This window comes from Plectropomus leopardus, chromosome 18 (genome assembly GCF_026936395.1).
Source record: "Plectropomus leopardus strain MGB_pleo_1.0 chromosome 18, ASM2693639v1, whole genome shotgun sequence".
Classification (NCBI taxonomy): Eukaryota; Metazoa; Chordata; class Actinopteri; order Perciformes; family Serranidae; genus Plectropomus; species Plectropomus leopardus.
In genome coordinates, this window is record NC_142193.1 from 20,762,688 (window position 1) to 20,789,423 (window position 26,736).

Here is a 26,736-nt window from a genome sequence, read left to right on the forward strand (position 1 = left end):
TGGGATTAATGAACAGATGTATATAACTTTATAAAAAAAAAAACCTAACCTCCTAACTGTCAATTTGTTCCTCAATGGAAAAGGTAATGAAGCAAAGCTAATGAAATTTAAATTGTCCATTTGCTTAAATATAAATCAATTTCTGATCATTTATGACTGTTAAATGATACATTTAATGTTATCCATTAATTACATATACAGTGAAAAAAACTCGTAATTTTTATTGCTCAAAAACATAAATGTGGGAATGTTAAAACAATAAATTAGCATTTTTTATGAAATTAAAAAAAATGAATATTCACTGTTATTAATACTATATATTTCATGTTATTCCATCACATATTTGGTAAAACACATATCAGTATGATTTTTGATTTCTGAGACATTTTCAAAGTACTGTAATGGAAAATTTGCATTGAAATAATATTAGTACTGGTAATACTACTAATTCAATGGTCAAAAAATGATATATGTTGGTATACTTACATATTAAAGCATTATAGAGTAAATGATTTGAAATTGGATTTTGTCTTTCTGTTTTACCATTACCAGAAACAGCCATTCAACCATTTGGTAGAGACCTATTTTAAAAAACTATGGCGTCTGTTAAAAAAAAAAAAAAAAAAAATTTCTATTGTAGCCTCAGGAACATAAAAATGCAAAGAAAAAAATCCCATTGTTATTGTCTTGGTAAGGACTTTAAAGGGATAAAAATACAATTTTACACTGAGATATTTACATTGAAATATCTCAGCCACCATTAAATATGAAAGTGCCAAGATGCTGAATCCTAATTTTGGTTGGATGAGAGTCTTGTTTAACACCTACTGTAACATGCCACATGTGACATATTACCACAGACATGTTCAAACATCTGTTAGCATCAGTTCATCAGTAGGTTTTGTGCAGAGTTATCTATCTTGCTGGAGGTTATCGGGTCAAAACTCTCAGGTTCACACGAAAACAACTTGAACATGAATACGGGCTTGAACATGTGTACAGGAGCGGGTCGGCGAGGCGGCTTCTGGAGCTTCAGCACTGAATGTTTTCTCAAATGCCCTGAATATATTCTAAAGAAATCTAATATAATTGCGTAAATGATCTTTTTTTGGTTTAGTATTCAGTTCAGCGTATTGAAGACTGCATTCACTTGGCATTGTTGGGGATCCTTGATTTACATTTGGAGCAGCCTGAGTATTATGTGATGGATTCAAATTTGGCAGATTTTTCACCTTAACATTTATTTATTGAAGTCTACTTCAGCATAATATAACAAAAATAGGTTTCATGATAAATAATGCTCTTTATGTCAAGTTCCTACCGCATCTACGGTATGCTATGTAACTTAAAAAATAGTAACATGAGACATTTTTTGCCTCTTTTTAGGTGTCACCAGTGAAAATGAGTCATCCTCAGCGTCTGTTGTGTTAGGGCCTGTACACATGCCGCCTTTTTTGTGTCCTCATATTCATTGTTATCAACGTAGACACGCCAAACGTGTGCTCAAAAGCCACAACTGAGACAACATGGTGCACAAGTGTTCCCAAGCACCTGCTTTTCAAGGTGCAGTGGCTTAGTTACAAAATTTGAAACACAGCATGTCATGTGCTGGGTAAAAGAAACCACAGTCAGCACATATCTTCTCCTGTCTTAAACAAATAGTTTGAACACCTTGAAGATCATAAGGAACTGCACTTTATTTGTCTAAGTAGTCTGTGACTGAGATGTGACTTGGTGTTTTTTAATATCATGACCCTTCTAAGAGCTACAAATACTTTACCTTGGGCTGCCCTGAGTGACTGGGGAAAAATTCATGACCCTCCCACCACCATAAATTACCACATTTTACAGGTTTTGGCGATGATAAATGGTGTGATTTTGGAGTTTTGTGGTTCTGAGGGTAGTTAAAATATATACAAACATGTACGAATATTAAAAGTTGTAAATGTCCCTCCCCTAAAATGAAAAGCATAACTAAAAACCACTAAAGGCTTGCAAAATTTTGCATACAGCTGACTTTAAAAAAGGAAAAAGTCATCCTGTGGGAGCATGCCCCCTGGAGCCCAGTCAGTATGGGCTGAGCCCCAAATGTTTACAATGTCTGGCTGCACCCCTGCATGCAATCATGGCATATATGGACCCTAAAAGGTAGCTTAATTTTGCATTTTATTTATTTGTTTATAGTAAAGCCAAGGTAAGTTAGTCTTTATATTAACAAGCCCCTTTCCTGGTTATAAAATGCACAAATGCAATAGTAAACTATCCTTAGCTGACTGAAAAACATCGGAATTTTAAAAGATTTTTGCACCGACCGTTTTTTGACAAGTTAAAGCTGCAGCCCTTGACATAAAATTCATGACAGAAAAGGTCCAACATGTGAAAATGATTTACAGCTTGGCTGTGTATGTGTATGTGTTCAGAAAATGACCATTCGTGATGCCTCGCTTTGCGTGCTGCACTGTGTGTCACCAGACAGTGCTGTGGTGCAGCCATTCTTAGAAATAAAAAACCACCAACACACACATAACCTTGGGAAGGACTGAGTCACACAGGACACAGATGACATATCGCATCAAAAAGACACGCACTCATATGGCCGGGGAATAGATTTTATTTAATTTTTATAAAGACACAAGGGCTACTGTGTGTGTGTGTGTACTTTTACATACTTGGGTTTCAACTCAGAGCTCAGATCTTGTCTTTATTCCATGTTTCTGACATCATTGACATGTTTTGACTGGTTATTCTGCATGTAAACTATTACAATAATCAGTCTCCTGAATGAACAAGTGGATAGAAGGAGATTAGTAACACCATGGAGCAAATCAAGAACAAATCTGTGATTTTTTTCATGGGCCAAACTTATGGGCTGCACTTAATTTTGGTAAAATAATGAATGGGGTCTTTGGCAAATGAAAAGAAACCATGCATGAAGTCCAGGTGCAGGCTGCTTTTATTCAGAGTGATTGACTGCTCGTAGTGTGTTAGCATTTTGTTTGAAGATGCAGGTGGAAGGCCACGTGGGCAGTGTACCGTGTAGAAAAATGTAGCTTTAACAACTAAACGCATTTTTAGTTTTAATTTCTTCCATACAAACGTGTCTGAAGAGTTGTATTTTTAGTTTAAAAATTCAGTTTTATTCCTCGGTGTAAAAGGTTTCCATCCATTTGGCAACAGCGCAAGCTTCTCTAGAAACTTTGATTGTTCAAGTTTTCCAATCAGGGCCCAGTGAGCGGACTGGAGCTGGTATTTTGTTGGCTAAAACGGCAACAGAGGCGTGCACTGAAACGAGTCCAGAAAAACAATGTTATAAAATCCTATTGTAAAAGTCCCTAATCCTAAAAAGTTCCCCAATTTAAGTCGCGCTACCATGACCATTTTAAAATCTCTCTAACCTAAATTACTCTCTCATCAATTAAAGCTGGAGTCACAATTTAACAAGATGCTGCTGTGAGGCCGAAACCGCGGAAAAGAGAGAAAATCCCCGAGCATTTCTTCCCTGAATCGGAGGAGACTGCGGTACGGGTGGAAAATGTGTGGAGTCCTCAGTATGAACTGTCTTCATTTGTGGCTCCTCAAAGGGAAACCACTTTTACGCTCTAACCCTACTTTTTATCTGCTATGTAGGAATCAGCCCCCCTTTTCGTTCAGCGCGACCCTCAGAGTGGTTCATCCCTCCCGCGGGGTGTTTCTGATTAGTCTGTCATGTGCCCATTATTCCCAAATAAGAGTCACCGCACAGAATATACACCCCTCATCACGCCTAATCTCAAATAGTCACAGTGGCCTGTAACTCAATCCACACTGGGCGATTTTCACTCATGCAAACAACAAATCCACAATGGTAGGAATTGATGGCATGCATTAAATTGCGGGATCAAATTCTTGGAAGCTGCATGCCAGCCGAAACTAAACAAATAAGTGTTCCCATGAGAAGAGACGATTTGGAGATTTATGGACTTGTAATTTATTGTCTTTGCTTTTGAGCTGTTTGGAGCAGTTGTAATCCAGACTATCTTGTATTTCAAACAAACACAGAGGAATATATATTGTCTTTCTATCATCTGGATTTGGTGTAAGTGTTGAGCCTCTTTTCGACTTCAGCTGGTTGCATCCAGGGTTCGGCTCAATGTGAAAAGGAATTAACACTAAACCTTAAAGGATAAGTCATATTCTACTTTTTTATTACCTTCTCTAATCCTTCAACTGCAACAGTAATGCTGTGTCCACACTACGAGCGAAACAGCAACAGCATAAACAGCTACATCATCGCTGAGTCGCTGTTGAAGTGTTGCTCAAGCACTTGTTAACATAGTTACGTTGTCACAAGCTTATGTGAGTATTTATCACAAAACATCTCGAATTAATGTCATCTAAAGTTTGTATGATCAATGTCTGAGCCCCTTTTAAACATCACATTTCGCAGCAACACACACATAGCTATTGCATCGGTTAACTATCTAAATAACAAAACACCACAGGTAGAAATATAAACATATGATTGGTTGATGCGTCATTGGAGCGCTGGAAAAACTTAAGGTGAGCTATAACTTTTGTAAAGCACGTCACATCCTTCAGCAGCAACAAGTGTCGGATGTCAGTTTTTAGCTTTGGGCTTCAGCCTGCTGCTGCGTCACAAGGTGCAGAAAATAAGCACAGCAGAAATACCAGATAGGTCTGACCACCATTTTTATCAATACTGCTGAAAATGACAACAGGAATAGATAAGTCAGTCATTTTTATATATCTCTGCAATTCAAAGCTATTGCCAGTTGTTTACCCAAGTGATTGCTAGCACTACATCAGAGTGATTCAATCTATTGTTTTCTTCTCAAATCTGAAATATTATTCCAGACTAAAGTTAAATCTTCAAATAAATGTGGATAAATTGAAACGTAAAACACTCAGACAGCTGCGGCGAGAATGTCTGGAACCATGACACCACCGTACTCTACTGAATCAAATCAAATCATGAATTTTGTGAATTGCCGTACACCTAAAATATTGATGACAGAGTCATAAAAAATGACAAAGTGCTGGCGGTGTCTGCAGATTCTTTGGGGAACCACGAGTGGAGGTAGGCCGTTCATGAGCTCACAGACTGATGTGTGCAAACAGAAACCGAAGTGAATACTGAGGCTTGTTTGCTTAGATCACAGAGTTACGGTTAATAACATGAGCTCATTTTCATGGACTCCAGTGTACATCTTCACGTCTCACTGGCTTTTAGGGAACATATTCTCAATCACACTGTAAAATCTGACAAGTGGATTGTACTTAAAATAATATTGGAAACCGACTGAAAAAGTAAACTACATATAACTATTAATCTTAATTTCTGTTTACTTTAAATCTAATTATTAAGATTACTCGAACTTTAGCTGTATTTACTTCATGCTGTGAAGTTGTTGCAACTTAAAAATGACGTGGAATACTCTTGTTGGCAACTTCAGTAAACCACGTTGATCATGACAAAGAAGATTTTGCAAAAGATGAAGTTTGGAGATCTGTGAGTTCTGTTTTAGTCACGTTTAAAATGTTGCTGAAACTTGACTGATTGAATTAAACTGGTCATTTTAAGTTGCAACAACTTCACAAAATCAAGTAAATATAACTAAGTTTTAAATAAATGTAACAATTAGATATTAAGTTAACATATATTAGGATTAATAGTTAGATTTACTCACATTTTTCAACGATAGTGGTTTTCTAGATTATTTTAAGTAAAATCAACTCTTACATTTTACAGTGCATTCCTCCATTTTTTTTTCTTTCTCCCCTCACCTCAATTGGATTTCTCACATCATTACCAGTGTTTAGTGACATCCATAGATTATGCCGAATCTCCTGCTGATTTAATGAAACTTAACGACTGGGCTGGTCCCGCGAACACTGATCCTAACGTCTTTCGCAGATGGCAGAATGGGAAATCAGTTATCTTTAATGCCTGCTGCTGGGCTGGCACAGCGAAAAGGCAGCTATCACTATGACTGGTAATGCAGAGTAATAAAAGTTGGCACAGATGAAGTGAGCCAAGCACATTTAAATTTTAGCGAGGCCCACTAAAAACTAATGCCAGACATATAAAACAGAGGGGGAATGTGACAGACATACTGACTGGAATTAGAGGAGGCAAGATGTATGGAAAGAGCCAAAGCGAGGGGTGTGTGTGCATGCAAACTTGCACAAATGCACGCACAAGCATGCTAATGCAAGCAACCACTGATGTTTCCACAAACAAAGCTCAATTTTAATAGTTGTGATTGAATATTTTTGGTTTAATCATTGAATACAAGCATAAATCCATGCATTGTTAACATCTGCAGCGCAGTGTATTTGTCAGATCTTAAGCGGGTTCTTTTTTTGGTCGCTCCACCAGTGCAGATAAAAGAGAAAAGCTCTGCTGCTAATTCTAAGCCCAGAGAGGAAGGAGGGAGGGCTTTCTGAGTGAGCTGACATCTTTCATAATTAAAGGCCACAGCAGCACGCAGGCCTCAGACTGTACATGTGGTCTCACTGTGTGGAAGTGGCGAGAGGGAAAAGCAGTGTGAGAGAGGAAGAAAGGGAAGAGCGAGACTTATAGTTTAAGTTTGAGAGCATAAATAAAGTGCGGGGAAAGAGTGGGAAACAGCAAGGCAAGGGCAGAAAGAGAGAGAGACGCTTTGGTTGTGGAAGCATTAACAGGGTTACCATGGAAGAACTGACCATTAAATAAGCCTAAGCCCCTTTAGTTAAGCTTTCCGTTCTCGAACAAGCCCCCAAGAACAGAGAGGCCAATTCGACATAATGGCCAAACCATCAAATTACAACTTCCAGATTCGTCATGTGATGCATGGGGGTCCAAAAATACTTTTTCCTATAGGGTTGCATTGTGAATAACGACAGAGGATTCGGGCTATGTGAAAAAAAATAAAAAGTTCGATTTTGAGAATAAAGTCATTATATCATGAGAATTAAGTTGTAATTTCGAGAATAAAGTGAGAATATTATGAGAAAAAATTTGTATTATTTTGAGAAGAAAGTTGAACTACTATGAGAATAAACTTGTTATATTACGAGAATAAAGTCGTAATTTTACAAGAATAGAGTCGTATTTTTATGAAAAAGGGGATATTATATTATGGTGTTAAACAAATATGTTTATAGTTAGCTAGCGAACTATAAAACGGGCGAGAGCATGGTCAGTCTCCTTGGCAACTGGGGACTATGGTTGGTTGGGACTTTATTCTCATAATAATGAGGAGTTTATTCCCATAAAATGTTTTTTAGATATGCTCCGCAAAGTATGTTATTGAAAATAACACCTGTTTCATCCATTTTTCACACTTTTGCTCTGGTGGTTTCGCTTTTGGAAAGTCTAAAGAATAGAGTCACCACAATTCAATCTCTGTCAATGCACAGTATCTTTCTTACTACGGCCCCAAGTACATCGCTTCAACATGAGCTGAAAACCAAAGTCTGACAGGTTTGCCATGCCAGCTACGGCTGCTAAGCTATGTTTGAAGGGGTTTATTGCACGGATGTATTATGGTTTATTGGTGATATTGATCCTTCCACAAATATATTACTAACCCACAAGTATTAGAATAGGCGTAGGTTTTAGCAGCGGTATTACATTTATTGGATGAGGTTTACTTTGAGGGCCAGACATATATCATTATTCTGGCAGTCTTCAAACATCCTCAGTTTGCTTTGCAGAAACACATGAAATGAAAAAGGATGAAACTGCAGATGTCATGTCAGATAAAACTTTACTTCACAACACAAAGAATCAGAATTAAGGTTTTATACACCGCTGTCCTATGTGGACTTTACATAGTGGAGTTTTAAATGGTTTAATATAATTACAGAATAAAACAGTCATTTATTTTTAGTTTGTAAGAGCGGGTACAGTTGGTTCTGTCAAAGGCAGTTGAAATGTGCATGGCTTTGAGTGGAGAAATATCTACAAATGGATTGTGTGGTTTTCTGATCATTGCAACACATTTAATATTTACAGATGAGGTATCATTGGTATGTCAACTGCAATGTGCACAGAAATACCCTGCAACATCAAACTAAGACATGTAGCATTTCAAAGGACATTTGGAAACAGAAAATGTTCTGAAAATAGAAATGCAGTTAAAGTAACACTGCTTACAATTAAAAAAGACATAGTGGTTCATCGTGGAGTTTGACATACTTTCCTCCAAAGTCCAGTCAATGAAAACAGTTTTATGTCTTGCCTTGTCGTGTAATAAATACATTTCTTTCATAAAAAGAAATCTGTAACTGTTGTATTTCAAATCAACAGAAACTATAAATATCAGCTTATTTCTATAAACAAAAGTCAAAAATGACAATAAAAGGCAATGTTTTTTTCCTTTCCCTTTGGTGCGTACTTTGCTTCTAACTTTTGTGTAACATTAAAATACAAGCAAGAGAACGGTTTAATGCAGCAATACTCAACTTGCTTTGCTTGGGGGCCACTTTTGCAAAATGACAGGAGGTAAGGGGCCAGTCGCAGCAACCCTATACATGCTTCTCGGATTTTAGGGCATTTCTAAGATTATAATATGTTTCAGGGATTTTAGGACATTTCTAGGAATTTAGCATGGTTGTCAGATTTTAGGATGTTTCTCAGATTTTAAGATGTTTGAGGATTTGACGACAGTTCTTGGATTTTAGGACGCTTCTAGGATTTTCAGACATTTCTTGGATTTTAGGACATTTCCAGGATTTTAGTGCAGTTCTCAGATTTTAGTACATTTCTAGGATTTTAGGACATTAGGGGCTTAGCTAAAACCTCTGTTGGGGGATCCTCCACTGGCATTTTTTTATAAACAAGCTCTATTTTTGATGCTGTTTTATGCACTCTGGCACCGTTACGTGTACTAAAAGTACAAAAACAATTCCCAGTGTGAATCACTTTATTTTTACTGTGAATGGTTGGAGGGGGTCCAAGCCACGTGGCACCCTGTCAGGGGCCAGATTTGGCCTGTGGGCCATAAATTGAGTATCACTGGTTTGATAACTAAGCCATTTATGTAACTTGCATATTGGCAGCACTGTGTTCATGCCAGCTTCTTCTCTACGACAAAACTGTTCATGTGCTGCATGTCATGTCGAGTCCACTGAGTTCAGCTTGTGGACTTTGTATTCCTCTACCCCGTCCCTGAGAACGCTAGTCCTGTGGAGCATTAAAAAGTCAAACTGGCTTTTATCTGACAGGAATCTCCTCTCTCAGTCCCAGCCAAAGTCTTGTCCACTCATCTGGTAGAAACGGTGGTTGAAGGGTTTGTAGAAGTCTCTGAGCCTCTGCAGGACCTCGGAGGGGATTTGGGGATGCGGTCTGCCCTTAGACTTTCCGAGGCAACGAGGTCTGCTGCTCCCCTCGGGCTTCTTCAAGCAGGGAAAACCTTTGGTTTGGTTGAAGTAGAAGTGCTTGTCCGAAACAACCCTTTTCAGACCCAGGAAATCCTGAACCCGGCCCATCTCCCCGGCTGGATCAGACACCAGCCGCTCACCGCTAACAAACAAAAAATGAGACAAGGGGAAGTGCTGGAGCCAGTTCTCCAGATGTTTGGCGTAGAGGCCGATGCGCACTGCGCTCCACGTGGTGTCAATCAGACCTGTGGTGGAGTTTTTCAAAGCCAGGCTCTGGAAGGATGGAAGGCCTGGGTTCTTGGAGAGTGTCTGGGTGTAGTCAGACACGGCCCGCGTCACGGGATCCCTGACCACCACAATGAGCTTGGTTTGGCAGTTCATAGTGCAGACACGGCTGGGAGCCTCCTTTGTGACAAAGTAGCTGGGGGTCTTCTCCATGGTGATCTGGCCGTCCAGCGTCCGCGGCATCAGGTTCCTGCATGAGAAAAAGGAACTGGTCAGACAGGAAATTCTGATTCCTCTCTAAAAGCCGTAATGGTGTAAAGTGTTTAACACTGATATACAGTGTATCTAGCTGATTCCACATATTTTGTACTTTATAAAGAAATATTAATCAATTTTAGCTATTTGGGGCAGTTGAACAAGCTGTAAACACAACGTTGACATATTACTATAACCAAATAAAGTTGATGTTTCTAAAATGTTAACAAAGTTACCTAAATACATCCAGCAGACACACAGCGAAGTAAGCTTCCATTTGGAGTTGTGTTTGGATTTATTTTACCTATCAGCACTAAATTTAACCCCTAATTTCATTATTTTTTCAACTGCACCATACTCCACTGGCTCAACTGCAAAACTGTATAATATTCAATGTACAAATTCAATGTATTTCTATTTTGCGCAGTTGTAGTATGATGCACACATTTGTACATATTTCATTTATGTCTTATATTTCTTTTTTAATATTTGTGTGTATACATAATGTTTTATTTTGTAGCATAATGCACTTTTTCTTGCATAATACTAATTTCTATTTTCTTATCTTTTCTCTGTGCCTATATACAGAAAAGCAACTGTAAATGTCACAGATTTCCCCCCAGATCGAAGTATTTCTGTTTTCTGATAAGAATCTATCTGATAAATATAAATCCAATATTCGCTCTCGTTTTAGGTGTGGTTTCGGTCTCCACTAATCCTCTGGGAAATATTTGACTCTTCAGCTGCTAAATGCTCAACTATTTCCACTAGCTTGTTGTTAATATTTCAGTCTGCCGTTAGTGGCAGATAGTGCACCGTTGGTTTATCACAGGTTTTTCACTGAAAACTGCTGCCTGCTACACCTTGAAGCAGTGCTAATGACAACAGTGAGGCTTAAAACCAAAACAATGAGCCAAAACAGTGTTTTGTTACCCCTAGGGTAACACTGCATGAGGTACATGAGATTTTTTTTTTTTAATGTTAATTCAAATAATTTAAACAATAACAGTAATGTGCAATTCTTAAAATATGCATAATTTCTAAAATGATCAAACAGTAATAAAAAAAATACATAAAAAGGTTCAATTAATCACATTTTATATTCTATATTCCTATTTAATTTGCAACTGTTAACTACTGCATCAACTGCAGCAACAAACGCATCATGTTCAAGTTTGTTCACTGTGTGTTTTACACTGCCGCGAGTTCGAGTCCAGCCTCAGCGCTTTGCTGCATGTCATCCCCTCTCTCTCCCACTTTCACACTTAAGCTGTCCTATCAAGTAAAGGCAAAAAATAACTTTTTAAAGAAAAGAAATGTTTTACACTGGTCGGCGGGTACTTTGCTGACAAAATTTTTTACATTACATCACAGACATAGATTATTGAAAAAAATTTAGAACCACTGAGATAAAAAACACTAAAACACTGCAGAGCCATGAGTCACCCCTTTACATTACACTTAGATGTTTAACCAAATATTATTCTGAAAAAAAAATTGACTCATGCAACCTTATAAAAAAAGCTCCATTATAGCTTTACATTTTGTAAAATCGCACCGTGCCAATTTAATCACATGTGGGGTACGAACTGCCTTCAGTGAAAACAACATCAAGAGATAACGTAAACACATTGTATACACTCAACATTAAAGCACCCCAAAATCTGTGTGATTAAAGGTCCATACACTGCAGTGTGTTTATGTGCCGGGGCCTCAGACAGCCCATCTGAGCCTCACCGAGGCCTGCACAACAGGACCATCCACTCATACGGGCCTGATGAGTCAAAACCACAAAGCCTCAAGAACCACTTAACAGCAATTTCCAGATTTCCAGACCCCCCCCACCCCCCGCTTTCTTCCTGCAAGAGCAAAGTGCCCCCCTTCACCACCCTCACCCCCCCTACGGGTTCCTACAAGGACCCAAACAGACCAAACAGACCTAAGTCAGGAAGTGAAACCAGGATGGCAAGTTGCTGAGCTCAGCTAGTGTGTTAAACATATGGCTGCAAGGAGGAGAGATGCTGGCCACAACGCTGCAGTGAAAAGACGTGTGCTGAATTATGTGCTACTAAAACTCAGAGACAAAATTTTGCATAGTAATATAACGAATGTTATTCTATAATACAAACCAATAATCACTAATTAATAGAGAAAGCTTCTTACATTGCGTATTTCTTTGTTTATTCGCTTTTTTACTGTGTGCATCTGCTGACCTGTAAACTTTCAGTGCTATCTGGCCAACAGGCATTGTGGGGAGGATGGAGTTCAACAGATCTGGCGTTTGTTCTTGCGTCCATATTTGACGGACTGCGGGAGGCAAAGCTGTGGTGGATTTCAGACACAAATTGTTTTGCATGACAAGCAGATGATGAGTGATGTTTGACACAGCAAATGACTTCTCTGCAGTTGATTTACTTAACACATCTTAGTTGTTACTCAAGAGCTTTAATGTGGCGTCCTATAAAATAAACAAGTGACGGAGCCGGTGTGCTTTATTTGTTTCAGACTGGAAGTCTGCAATGACAGAAGGCCTTTCAGGAATGCAGATCAACAATGGCCGTCCAAAGGAAATTATATTTGAATTTTGGCTGTTGGTCTAGATTGTCTGTGGTTAAACGCTTATTAAATGACAAATAAAAAGCAAATTGTAGTATTCATAACGTAACACTCTATTACACCCAGTGTTAGCTTGTAGATGTTGATACAAAAGGAACAGCTGTCAGCTTTTAAGTTGACAAATTAACAATAAAAGCCAGAAAAGAGGGAGTGCTGCTCTGGATCAAGACACTAGATGATGGTGATGGTGGTCCGTAGTATAGGCTGGCAGTACGAGAAGCATCCGAGGCACTCTAACTGTACGTAAAAATCCTTTAACCCTTTTAAACCTGAGCAAATTGGTTTAATTTCTTTCAAAAACATGGGGAGAAGGCAACAAGCAGTTATTGAAAAAATCATTTTAAAAATCTAAAAGAAAATTACCTTAAAATAAGGAAAAATAATATTAAAGAAATTAAAAAGTAAAAAACATAACCAAACAAAAAATAACCTAAAAAGTGCTTAAAAAAATCTGTATTTATTTTTTGTATTTAATTATATTTTTTTTTGTGACAGAATTTTAGATTTGAAATTATTGTTATTAAAAACTTAGTTTTTGGGACATTTTCCCTAATTTTGGATATTTTTCTTATAATCCTCCCTTTGTTAAACTCATTTTTAAGTAAGTTTCTTGTCACATTATGCTATTAACAACTATTACTATGACAATTGCAAAGACAACAACATTATGTTTTGAGTAAATATGTATAAATCAATGCAAGAGCCATCTGGAATAATTTCAATCTGATTGACTGTTGAAGTCATAAAAAACTTGATGTGTGAATATTTCAGTAAGTGTTAATGAAGAGCTGGAACAAGGTCATACACAACACAAATATGATGCTGTCAGGCAGTGTGTAATATGTTTAAAAAGTTATTTAAGGGGAAACAAAAGGTAAAACTGCATGTTAAACTGATCATTTTTAGTGTGCGGCAACTATTAAGGACATTTCTGTAGTTCTTTTATGATAAAAAAGTATTTGTTCTCACATGAAGAGTCCATGACCATGGATGTGAAGGAGAAAAAAAGACTTCTTGTTCCTGTGTACGTTTCAAATTTCCCCCTTTACTTAAAGTTAAGCCATTTCAATCCACCCCCATTAAATGATCCCCATAATAAAGACCATTAATTGATTATTATCCAACGACAAGACCTGCAAATGGCCTATTGCTGCCTGTCTGTCCCTGTTTATCTGTGTCCAATCAATACGTCTGTCTCTATATGACAGATTGTTCTGTGTGTGTGCGTGTGTGAGTGCACACACACACACACACACACACACACACACACACACACACACACACACACGTGTGCGCAGAGGTGTCAGTGTTTACTGATGAGAAACTGAGCGCTCGTCTCGCTCCCCGTCCTCTCCTCTCTCATCCATACTCCTCTCGATTTGTCCTTCACTCCTTCAGTGAAGTGTCACTTCAGTAATTGACCATAAGTTGTCTTTCCATACTCATGAATAGTTAATGAGTCGCGGCTCTTTCGCCCCCCTCCTCTCTCCTCAGGTCCCTATCTCCCTCATCACAATCTGTCTCATTATCAGAGAATCAATAATAGCCATTTTCTATCATAAATCTGCTCCTGTGTGTGGTGTGAGGAGAAACTGCAAACAGATCAGGGATGATTCATATCTTGTCGATTTTCTCATGCATGTAAATCTATTTTGTTTTACAAATACAGCTCTTTCATAAGGGGAAAAAAAAATGCTTTTCAGTCTACTGTGGTGCAAAAAAAAACTCAGAGCACAAAGATGTTTTCTATTTAGCCCGGTACTGGACAGCACTGCTGACAATCCACATTAGTCTGGAACTCCCTGCTGCTTTAAGGATGTAGCACTTCTCCTCCCTGAAGTGCTACACCGCTGATTACACCACTGATATCTTCTAGGCAGTCTGGATGAGAAGATTAAATACTAACCCTGGCAACAAGGATGTGGCCAAAAGACTTCCTGCCCCTGAGATTATGGGTTCTCCTGCTGAAGTGCTGCAGCTACATCCCCTGTTGCGCCCCGAACAAAAGGCTGTCTGCACAGAAAGTAGAGCTGACTTTGGACTAAAATATAGCAAAAAATCTAATCATGTCATTTTTCTAAAAACAAATAGAGATCTTAATGCCCATGGGTTATTATATTCATTTACCGGACCATCAAAACTAAGCAGTGACTTGCTGAAGGAGACTTCAGCTCTGGAAGATCCAAACATCCAAACACTTTCAGAGCTAAAGCCCAATTAACGAGGCAGCGGAAAATCAAGGTCGTAAAAAATGTGAACGCGAGTAAACAACAAACTGAAGAAAAAACCTTTTCCAGCAGTGCTGCTGTGCTCAGAGGGTGACAGGAGGAGCCTCGGGGTCACAGACGGCCCGTCAGGCTGACAGGACGAGTGTGGGAACCTCGATTTACGCCTTCATGCCTGGATGAAACCAGGCTGTTCTCATTCACTGTTCATACTTACAGAAAGTAATGCACTATAATTTGTGTCTAACCCACTTAATCACACGATCTATGCGCAACAGGCTGTCCTCTGACAAGTAGGGTTGGGTACTGGGGCAAAAATGATACTTTCAAAATGCTACCAATGCCTAAACAGTGCCTCAACCAATATTTTTTTTTCCAAAATTAAGCCCAAAAAGCCGGAAAGAAAGAATGGCTTTTTTTTAATTGCAAAGGCCAATTTGAACTTTTAAACAGATTATGGTCCACTTAGAGATATAAAGATGAATTAATACAAAACACTGTTTACAAATTCACATAACACATTCACATAACCAATAAAAACTAAACCAACAACAATAATAAATAATTATAACAAAAGTCATACACCAAAACAGTTTTGGTATCAAACCCTAGTCTGCATTAGAAATATTGGGGTGCTGGATGGGTCAAACAAACGGGACTTTGACCCAAGAGATCGGGAATCATGTCCCGTGTGAAATCAAAAGTCAGCACTGAGTTATTATAAGTTGCATACATGTGTTACATTATGTCGTCATGTCAACAAATAGAGCAGTTTATAAGAATAGTTCAAGTTTTTGGGAAGTACACGCTTGTTTTCTTGCCTGGAGTTCGAAGAGAAGATTGAAGATTGACTTTCCGTCTGTTTACTTATGAAGCTGAAACAAGGAAACAGCTAGTCTGGCACTGTCCAAAGGTAACAAAGCTTATAAATTAACACATCTAATGTTTGGAGCTTTAAGTTCTTGAATCCTCCACGGTCAACAATGACAACAAGACGTATCCCTCAGTAAGTAAAGTGAAACTTGCCATTTTTTCACACTGGTTTTTAGATAGATTACACAAACAAGATAAAAAGTGCATTTCCTAAAATGTCAAATCTTTGCTTTGTGTATAACCTGGGTGGACTTCAATGATATAAGCATAAAGTTTCACTATCAGGCGATGTCACCAACACTGTCGATGTGACAAAGACTGCACAGTGCACACACAAGAGGAGTCATCATTGTCTGTTGGATACTAAGGGCGAATGCCGCCATGCTGTCTACATGCTCTTTGTCTAAACAGAAACCTGAGCAAGCGGCGAAGCCTCAAAGTGCCATGGACGCCAAATATGGAAAGACACACAAATTAACGTGTACAAAACAAACTGTGGATGGGTTTGACACTCGGCAACAACACAGTGAGTGTAAGAGCCACATATTCAACAAACAGACTAAACACTTGATGCCTGGAGGTGAGAGCCTGGAGGTCCTGTCTCCACTGGCGGAGAGAGGAAGTGGATGGTTAGACCCCTTTTGGGAAACCACATGACTGGCAGAAAGACTGCCGCCACCCACGGATTTTAAAAACACTGTTATCAGATTATTTTTTTCCCCTCTGAATAATGATGCAGTAATGGAGGGTTTTCTCAACAGGAGGTTAGCTGAAGTGCTATACTCCCACAGAGACTGCAGTTTTTACATTTTCATCTTTGGTGGTTTACAGCAGGATACCACGGCAATGAGTTTGAATGTGTGTGTGTGTGTGTGTGTGTGTGTGTGTGTGTGTGTAAGGTGGGGGTTTAGGTACAGGGTAAAATCATGCACATGTGTATCCGTGTGGGCTTTTCTATAAAAAAATGAAATACTTTTCATTAGTCAATGGCTAATTACTGACCGCGTGGCACATGAGCGTCATAATTAGATGACTTAACAGGATGTCGGTGATGCTTGCTGGGAAATTCAGTGATGGCTTCAGTATTTCGCAGATGGATGTAGCTGTGACACTTAACAGGGTAAAAGTACTGATGAGATGGGTTTTGAAATGTTCTATCCCCCGTGCCGATACCCAAACAATACTTTTTAATGATTGTTTTTTGTACTACCCCCATTTTTCTTTTTGTTTGTTTGTTTTTTTAATTATTATTTCTGTACACCACTTTGGTTGGGACTAAATATCTCAACAACTACTGGACTGTTTGCTGTGAAATTTGGTGCAGACATTAATATTCATTTAATGATACATTTAAAAATAACTTTGTTGATTCCTTAATGTTTCATTTAGTGCCATCATCAGGTCAAAAGTTTAATTAGACTGAAACTAATAAGCCTCAGCTGTATTTTGTGTTTACTACTGTTGTCATTGTTAGCTTGCTGACATTAGCATGTAGCTAAAAGCAATTATTATTGGGATCAACGATAATGTTTCGTAGAAATAGACACTACAAATATTCCTGATAAAAGAATAAGCAAACAAGATTGTTAATCTGACAGCTATTTTTCATTAGTACTTTACAGTATCTGATACTTGATTCAGATGACACAATTTTTGCCCCAAAAATACTGGAGTTTGATACCCAGTCCTCGCACAGACATTGACTTGATGCTAAAAAGAACATTTATGCTTGCGTTTCCTTTGGTCGTTATGAGAATCAGACTCCGGCTCGTTCTTTAGATGTAGATCTATTCCAGTCATGTCATTTTTACTATGTGCGATAAAAAACATTTTTTTAAAAATATTTTTTTATGTCCTAGATGTAATATTGTATTTCCATGGGTTACTCCCATCAGTTTTCTACCTCTTTTGTCGTGTGCAACTGAGCATGACTCCCAAGTATCTGAAACATTTCATGTTGGCCAACTGACACACTGCAGTCCTGAACTAAAACGACTCAAAGATTTTACAGGCGCCCCAAAAAGCACCACAACGTGCCTCAAATTATTATAATTCCCACCATATGGGGTGTGAGTGTGGGCCTTTTCAAACCTTTTAACACCATCTAGACCCAACTCCAGCCAAAACCCACTACCATTAAAACTCAATACAACTCAGCACTACAGAGACCACTTCCTGGTCTGTTACACCAATCAGTCATGTTCAGACTCTATCACTAATGGCCTCGGGGCTGGACCCAGAACGAGGTGTTGGGAAAATCACCCTCGCTCTGGAAAACGTTACACCATTGGGCGTTAGAGTCGAGTTTTACCATTTCATCTGTCAGATATCCAGACGGACATGGTAAATGTTTGAATCTCACCTCCCAGAAAACCCAACATACAAAGGACGGCAAATCTTAACAGCTCACGATGGATATAAAACTATTTTGTTTTACTCCATCATTGTGTAACTCTACAGATATTAAAAGTAATATTTTGAGTATCAATCAATATCATTATCAATAAATTAATTTATATTCATAAACAGAGAACAATAATGAAATCATCAACCAACAACAGAATTATTACTGTCATCCAATATGCAAGAGCTGAAAAGGTGTTTTGATGTTTGGAAATCCTAAAATGAGAAATTGTGGTGTTTAAAAAAAAATAAAAATAAAAAAAGTCAATTCTCCAAATTACTATCATATTTTGTAACAGAATCCAAAAGCAAATTTTAAAAAAAGTCAGAACTGGATTTATAGGCGAGTAAAAGAATGAAAATGACTATTATTTTTGGAAGATCATGGCCTTTATCATTTAACAAAACTGACCTAACTTGATATGTTTTGAAAAGAACAGCCCTGTCTCCTGAAAATTATGATTATATACAACTACTATGAAACATTAAGCACATTTTGAGGGAAAATAATGAGCAAATGTTTTCTAGTAATATAATGAGGAAACATTGCTGATTAAGGTATCGCAAAAATGCTGATACTGAACCTATCAAAAAAATGTTCACTGAAAACATTTTTCAGTAGTTTAGTTTTCCAACAAAGTAAGCACTCATAGTGACTACAGCATTATTATTTTTTTATTAATATTTAACCAAAACCACAATCTTTCCCTAACCTTAACATAAGCGCCTTTATTGCCTAAACTCAAGACACGAGTCTTCTTTATTATGTTTTTTATTCAAATGTAACTGAAATCTTGATCTTTCCTAACTTTAACAGAACCGCATGTAGGATATGATGAGATTTAGTGACATCTATTGGTGAGAAATGCAGATTTCATCCAGCTGAACCTTCGTTAGATTTCCTTCAGTGTTCAGTGTTTAGGATGTTTTTACAGAGAGGGTCTCTTCCTCTCTGTAAAATCGTACAATATAACACTGAATAAAGCATTTTGACGTTAGATGCTGCATGTCATGTGAGGGGGTTCTAACTATGGTGGCCGAAAACATGTAAAAATACTAATTGACCTAAAGCCAGAGTTCGGTTTGTCCATTCTGAGCTACTGTAGAAACATGGTGTTTCAATATGATGATATATGAGGACCCACTCCCTACGTTTATATAAATGGCTCATTTTCAAAAAACGAAAACATCATAATTCTTATTTTTAGTTGATTGCACACTAAAGAAAGCATAATAATTATATTATATTCCATTTCGGCCAATATTTCCCCCAAATCCTACACACTGGACCTTTAACCAAAGTGCTTTTGTTGCCTAAACATCAGAGTCTGGAAGCAAACCCAGTGTACATGAATGTGATGTTACCTAAAAGAAACATCTCCGAATATAACCCAGCCTGTGATTACTTTGCTACAACCATGTAGTTAAGAAGGCAGTTAAGTAACATATAGATGTAAATTCTAGAAAAACAGGACTGAAAAGAAGCATATCATAAAATGACCCATACATCATCCAAAAGACATAAGGCATAATCCCATTTTATTTTCACCTGTTGTCATCACTTCATATGCTGTTTGCAAAAATCAATGTCTTCTTAAGGATGTAATTTTCAGCAGTGCTGTCATTTCTCCTCGCCCTCGTGCTGCTGCCCTTAAAGGATTTATACTACATTTTAATAGCAATCCGATCGTGCATGGCCTTTGGTGTCAAGACTGTAGGTCAGCCAATTGACAAGCTTTCAAAGTATTGATGGAACTTGTGGGCTGGTGTTTTTCCTCATATAGAAATTAATAAATGCATCTTTTCAAAAAAATATATAAAGACCAGTTCATTTTCTAGGATGTTATTTTGGATCTAAAGCTGTTTTACAGTGTTCATCTCCGTCTGCTGCGAGACAACAACAACAAATATTCTCATTTTAATGTCATAAACAAACTGAAGATACAACAAAGAAAAGCTCCGTCTATGAATTACAACTCCAGGCCACGTCACGGTGACAAAGCCATGACAATCACAACCATTGTCCCACAGAAAGCTGAGGTTTTTCAGTTTTCTGTGGTGGCTCTCAAGTCTCATATGAAACCCATCACTCCATGAAGTCGCCATAAAGCCATAAAACAACACAGAAATTCATTAAATCTTTGCTTCATTCAGAATGCACTATTTGTGGCTTTTCCATTCCCGTAATGGGCTCGTATGCACACATGCAAAGGAGGGACGGAGAGACGGGCTGGGCGGAGACTGACTGGATCACTCAAGATAAAAGCAATGGAAAACACACATGAATGAGGTCTAAGTTTGTCTCACAGAAGACAATGCTGCTGGAACAACACGGCACTGCTGCTGCGTCTGTGAAGTGACTCCAGCATTGGCAATATCTGACTGCAATATATGACCGTACACGACTCTCATCCATCTGCTAAAATCACCAACAGTTCATGCTTATTTCTCCATCCAAGAAAAGAGGACAGGCGGGGTATCACAATGCACCGCTCACTGTCAGATAATGTGAAACCATGTGTGTCTTGCAAGGCTTTTATTTCTTATTATAAGTTGCCTGCAAAATGATTAACAATCTACTGATTTGGAGGCAAGTTTTTTTTATTGATTTTGGCTTAAAATACTAGCACTCAAAGGTCAAAAGTGTCTGAAAGGTACAGTCGATAAAGTAATAAGACAATGTACGTTAATTGGTTCTATACTGAGATTAAATTAATGATCCAGTTAAATATTTATGCCCATATGTATCATGGAAATATGATCCTGTTGACCTGGGAGCTGCAGACGAAGCAGGGAACTTCAGCAAGATAACATGTCAAAGCTCAGGGTTGCTTTTCAAAGTCTGTCACACACGGCAGCCTTGAATCAGATGGAAAAATGTGTGTGTGTGTGTGTGTGTGTGTGTGTGTGTGTGTGCAGTGTTGGCTTCCAGATGTGACAGTAAGTTGACCTGCCGTTCACTGACAGTCAGTTGAGGGGGGCTTGCTTGTTCCACACGGCTGAGTTTTTGCTGTCACACACACACACACACACACACACACACACACACACACACACACACACACACACACACACACACACACACACACACACACACACACACACACTGCCGCAGTCCACAACTTCTAGCGGCTTCTCTGTGGGTCACTGCAGATGACAGCAAACAGATTTTACCCGATTTCTGAGCTTCAGTGACAACAAGAGAGTCATCTTTCGGTGATTTCACCCAGGATCACGTTGCTGCTGTTGCTATTGTTGCGTTAATCTCACCAACTCTTCTCCACCTCTAGTTTCAGCTAAGTTTACTTCTAGCCGATAGTAAAAATCCACAACTACTAGGGATGGGCATGAGAATTTGCGTACTCGATTTGGACATCAGTGTTCGGCCAGCGCAGAGGGTAACTGGCCTCCCACGTGAACGTGACTTTTACATATTTTTGACAAAATCTAATATGAGCTGCATGCATTGTGTTGCTGTGGTCAGTGCCTCTTTGCCAAAATGTTGCTCTCGCTCTGTTTTTCATGAGACGCCTACAGTGGCAGTGTGAGCTCTGCACCAGGGACGAGTTGCTTGTGAGTCCACAAGCACACATGGTGACAGGGCTTACTGTTAACATCACACGACTAACGATACCTAACAGTTATTAACAGGTATAATGACAGAGTTGAGCCGTTTCAATGTCGGTGTAAATTTGTTGGGATTATTAAATGTTAATCTGGGAGTAGAGCAGCTCCAGATAAACTATGTAACAGCAGCAACAGAAAGTTTGCGGATTTGTCCTACATTAACTTTTAAGTTATGGTTTAACGGGCTAAATGAAGCCTTGCTGTTCAATAACTGAGTTTCAAACTGCAGCTGTTTTCTGTTGTTGGCCAATTTCGAATTACATTCTTATGTTAGATTTTTTTAGAGTACTTGAATACTTTATTATTGTAATTTAATGACATTATCTTAATATGAAAGTTAGTCAAAATACCTATCCCTACAAAATACTGAGGCTGTGTATTGGGAAGAATCTGAAAATACACTAAGTATCACAATACATGGGTTACAATTCAGTATACTGAGATAACATATATTGCGATTTTTTAAAGTCTAATTTTAGGAGCTAGAGCTGGGCCCTTAATGACTCTGCCAGTTTGGTTCCAGTTCAGTAGTGCGGTTTTCTGTATGTTTATGATAGTGATGTGCTGTTAGGTTGGAGTACAAGACCCAAATAGCTGAAGATAGTCGACAACACGGAAGGATCTAACAGTCTGGCATTTAAACACAACACTAAATTAACTACTGCCACAAAAATTTTGCATGTAAACTATTTGTCTTCTTCTGTTTTGCTTTTGAAGATTTAATGCTAAAATGATTACTAGATTAATAGTTTGATGCATCAGCTTCAGTTTCTTAAATCTAAGGATTAGTAGCTTTTTGTTGCTATATATGTTTGTAGAATGGATGTCTTTGAATTTTATGCTGTCAAGTGAACAAAGAATCACGTCTGCATACGCCATTTTGGGCCCTAATTATAAGTTGCAGCCCTCATTATGACTGATCTAAATTTCAGAGACCACATTAGTGTCACTACTGTGTTACAGCACCAACAAAACTACGGTATTAAAGCATAACAGCTTTACAGCACCAGTCAGGCTAATTAAAACACACAGAAACACACATAAAACATGCCCTGGAAACACAAGGTCTGCCACAGGTATTTCCATATAAAGACATACACTTAAAGAAGAGCGAGGAGAAGTTAAGCTAGACAAGAGATGGAAAAAGAGTAAGAGAAAGTGGTGAGAAGGTGAAATTTAAGGGGAGAAGGGGGTGTGAGGAGAAAGACAGATCACAGCAGAGACAGCAGAGGAGAGATGAGTAAAAGAGGAGCAGTGAAGGCAGCAAATTGCTAACGTGCACAAGTATGCGATACATGTGTTTATGTGCGCTGAGAAAAACAGAGAGGAAGCTTAGCAGCATGCTAAAATTATCAGTGGTAAAAGTGTTTCCATGTGTCCTTATGTTTGCAGTTAAAACGCAGCTACGGGGGATGAAAAAAAAAAAGCCAAGAGAAGATTAAATTACACCTTAGAGTTTCAAGTACCATCATGCTATCAAAGTGCTCGTTTCAAACCTCACTCTCTCCCTATGGCACCTTTAATGCTCAAACAGCACGAAATAGTATTATGTTGGGTTTTGTTTCAACATTGTGGGGGACACATATGAGACAAGGAGTCTAGGGGTCCTTCAACAGACAGTTTTGACTGTCAAACACTGACATTCTGGTGATTTTAATGCACCAATTTGTGCATTTTGGCATCAATTTAAGGTGTAAGTATCTTTATTTTTGTCAAAATAAAAGTCCTCTGCTACTTTCATGTTTTTATTGGGAGGGGACATGTTTTAAATATTGTCCCCTGCATCCCCTTCAAAATCAAACTCATGTCCATGAGTTTGTAGAACATCTGGAGATGATCAAGAGAGCTTCATCCAGAGCTTAATCCTTCTTTAGGGCCTTAACTACACCCTAATGATAGCTCTGGTCAGCCTGGTCACCCCAGATCAGCTGCTGTCGCTGTGGCAATAGTCGACGAACATTTTATGTGCAACATCATTTCAACATGCAGCCTGCAGTATACGCCTGACAATCAAGTTTAAATCCTCCGTATGTGAAAATCATATCGGACTGATGTCTGCATGACTTCCACTCAGATAAGAGGAAAGTGTTAATGCAGGATGTCATGCTGAAGGGTATAAATGGTGTTTAGATGACTGTCAAGATGATAAACTGCCCCTCAGAGACCCACTAGCCTTTTGATCTACAGTGCTGCATGCAGGGAGAGTATTGGCTGATCTGAATATATCGGCGCGCCATGTGTATATGGCTGTCCAGTCTATTGACAGGAGACATCAGCGCTTCTGCACAGGTGTCACTGCGGCTCATCTAACCCTTCACCCTGCCATACATCATGCAGCACTGTCTGGGATGGCATCCAAAGCTGTATTGTAAAGATTTAAGTAGTTGTCAGTGAATCTTATAAATGGGAAAAATAATCCAAAAATGTAATGTTAATGATCGGTGTGTAGTCAGCCGGGGTCGACAGATCATCTGCTTGGCTGATTATCAGGCCGATATTTGGCACTTTGGCGATTATCTGTATCTGTGTTATGTTTTAATGACCGCCAATAAAATGAATTAATTAAAAAGTGTAAAGAAAGTGTCAGAATGGGAGGAACTTTTACTTCGTAAATCCTTGGGGAGATGTTTTTATTTATTCATTTTTTTATGTAAAATTTCATTTAACTTTTTTTTTTTTAAGTTTCTGGGAACTTGCTGTGTATGATGTTGAAAGTCTCAATTTGATTAAACTGTTGCTGAAGGCGTTTAAACAAACTTTTGTGTTGGAGTTTGTTATATTCTGAATTATAAATATTGACAGAAAGATTTAAATATTTATTATAAATGCATATCGTTTCCAAATATTGGTTAACAGTCTTATTTAATACTAATAATCGCATGACAAATAATTTTTAAGCACTAGGGAGGGACTTAAGTTTTCCACATTGTGGCTTAGAAGAGGCATAGAACTTTAAACAGCTGAATTTTGTATTTATTTTACTGACAATTAAAGATTGCCAAAATTACACCATTTATAATAGCCAAAAACTGTAAAAGCAGAAATTATCGTTGGATTTTCAAATTCCGACGGTCCTAGGAAACATGTGTGACAAACACTACTGTGAAGAAAAAAAATCAAATCTAAGCCTAATATAGTGATATTTCATCTAATCACTTTATTCTACGTCTCATTGTAAATTTGGCCAAAAATAAACTGCTTGCATGAACTTATGGGCATGCATGTCAAAAGTGAAAAATCAAAAGGCTTTTTTCCAACTCCAGTATTTTTTATCCAATATTTAACTTTCAAACATCAAAGTTAAAGATCTAAAAGCATTTTCCTCATGTCACTCAAAGAGGTTCAAGGGAAAATATTTGTAGCTTTAAGAAGGGTAAAATAAATAAATAAATATTTTTTTTTAAAAAAAAGGAAGTCACACCCCAGCCACCCCCTTCTCTCATACATAAAGAACAGTCCCTAATTTAGACCTGATTTATAACATGGCAGCATATTCACTCAAGATTCATGTAACAGCCCTTCAGTTTTTATCTCGCTGCCAAAACTGGGCTAAAACAACAGCCTGAGATTGTATGTGTGTGTGTTGCCTACCTGTACCACTCCAGTCCTTTATCATAAAACCTGTCGAAGAAGTGAGGCTCCGCGCCGACCGCTCTCACGTCCGGGTGGATGCGGAGAAACTCCAGCAGGGCACGGGTTCCTCCTTTTTTCACACCGATTATAATCGCCTGCGGGAACCTTTTGGTCCCGAAAGTGTTGGACACGGGGATGCCGTTGCTCTCGGCGCTCTCCTTGGCGCTGTCCGACATGTATTGAGGCGGCTGTCCCGGCGCGTCCACCTGCTCTGCGTCCGCGGAGGCTGTGCGGTTCCGGTGCGCGTCAGCGAGGAGACGCGGCGACGGTCGCAGTTCGTCCAAAACGCGGCGATGATCGTCCAAAATGTCATAGTCTGAAACTTGTTGGCTGTATAAAGTTCTCGGAGCCGTATCGCAGAATCCGGTGAGGCAGTAGAAGAAGTAGGTGAAGATCAGGACCATGGTAAAAAACACCGAGACTTTGGAGAGCACCTTGCCAAAGTTGAACCTGACTCTGCATCCACTACATCCCATGAGTTGATCTCCTGCTCGGTGCCAAAGAGCCAAAACGGGGACAGCATGCTTCTTCTTCCTACATTGATCGGGGTCGATAAATTTAACGCTCGGAACCTGTTGCGCAAAAGTGTGGCATCACATGGAGAGCTTCAGTGGGATGGCACAGTGGATTCAGAAATTATCCGCATAATCTTGGCCTCCTTTTTGTCAGAAAATGCAGAAATTATTCCTCGTCAGTGAAGTTTTTGTCATTTAACATGACTCGTTTATTTGCAGTCAGATGAGACTTCCAGCCTGCAGCGTCTGTGCGCTCTGAGGTCTACCAATCTCTCATTCAAGGTTTCGCCTCTGCTTTTCCAACGCCCTCTTCTACACGTCTCCACCCCTCCCTCCTCAAGCTGTAAACATGCCCCATGGGAGCACAAAATAGCCCACATATAGAACAGGGAGACTCAACATGCTTTGATTGGGGGCCACTGTTGCAAAAAGAAAGGCGGTCAGGGGCCAGTGGCTGCCACCCCATACACCTTTTTTTTGGATTTTAGGACATTTCTAAGACATCGTAATGTTTCGATTTGATTTTGTTTTAATTTTAGGACATTTCTAGGATTTTAGGACATGTATAAGACTTGAGAATGTTTCTAGAATTTTTGGATATGTCTCAGACGTCAGGACATTTTCAGGAATTTTCTGCCATTTTTAGGATTTTTGGCCATTTCTAGGATTTTAGGATGCTTCTGGGTTTCGTAATCGAAACATTACGACATCGTAATGTTTCGATTTTTTTTTTTTTTAATATTTTAAGACATTTCTAGGATTTTAGGACATGTATAAGACTTGAGAATGTTTCTAGAATTTTTGGATATGTCTCGGACGTCAGGACATTTTCAGGAATTTTCTGCCATTTTTAGGATTTTAGGATGTTTCTAGGCTTTCAAGACATTTCTGAGATTTTAGGACGTTTCTGGGATTTCAGAATGTTTCTAAGATCCTTGTTATTCGTGACTCATCTCCGAGGCCGTAAAATGAAATGCAGTCATCATCCTATTGTCTGC

General features: G+C 38.6%; 1 protein-coding gene across 1 annotated transcript; it reads right to left on the reverse strand.

Moving 5' to 3' along the window:
• Nucleotides 1-7,732: 7,732 nt before the first annotated feature.
• On the reverse strand, nucleotides 7,733-26,027 carry LOC121956217 (heparan sulfate glucosamine 3-O-sulfotransferase 6-like). Its single transcript, XM_042504348.2, has 2 exons — nucleotides 25,182-26,027; nucleotides 7,733-9,841 (listed from the first exon to the last, which is right to left on the reverse strand). Exons 1-2 carry the CDS (start codon nucleotides 25,697-25,699, stop codon nucleotides 9,223-9,225), a joined length of 1,137 nt encoding a protein of 378 aa, XP_042360282.1. The 5' UTR covers nucleotides 25,700-26,027; the 3' UTR covers nucleotides 7,733-9,222.
• Nucleotides 26,028-26,736: the final 709 nt, after the last annotated feature.

Bases quoted from the DNA above. Each gene is read 5' to 3' on its own strand.
- LOC121956217 (XM_042504348.2), bottom strand. From the start codon at position 25,699: ATGGGATGTAGTGGATGCAGAGTCAGGTTCAACTTTGGCAAGGTGCTC. The intron at 9,842-25,181 runs GTAGGCAACACA...TTTCTCATGCAG, and splicing joins AAAGGACTGGAGTGGTACAG to GAACCTGATGCCGCGGACGC.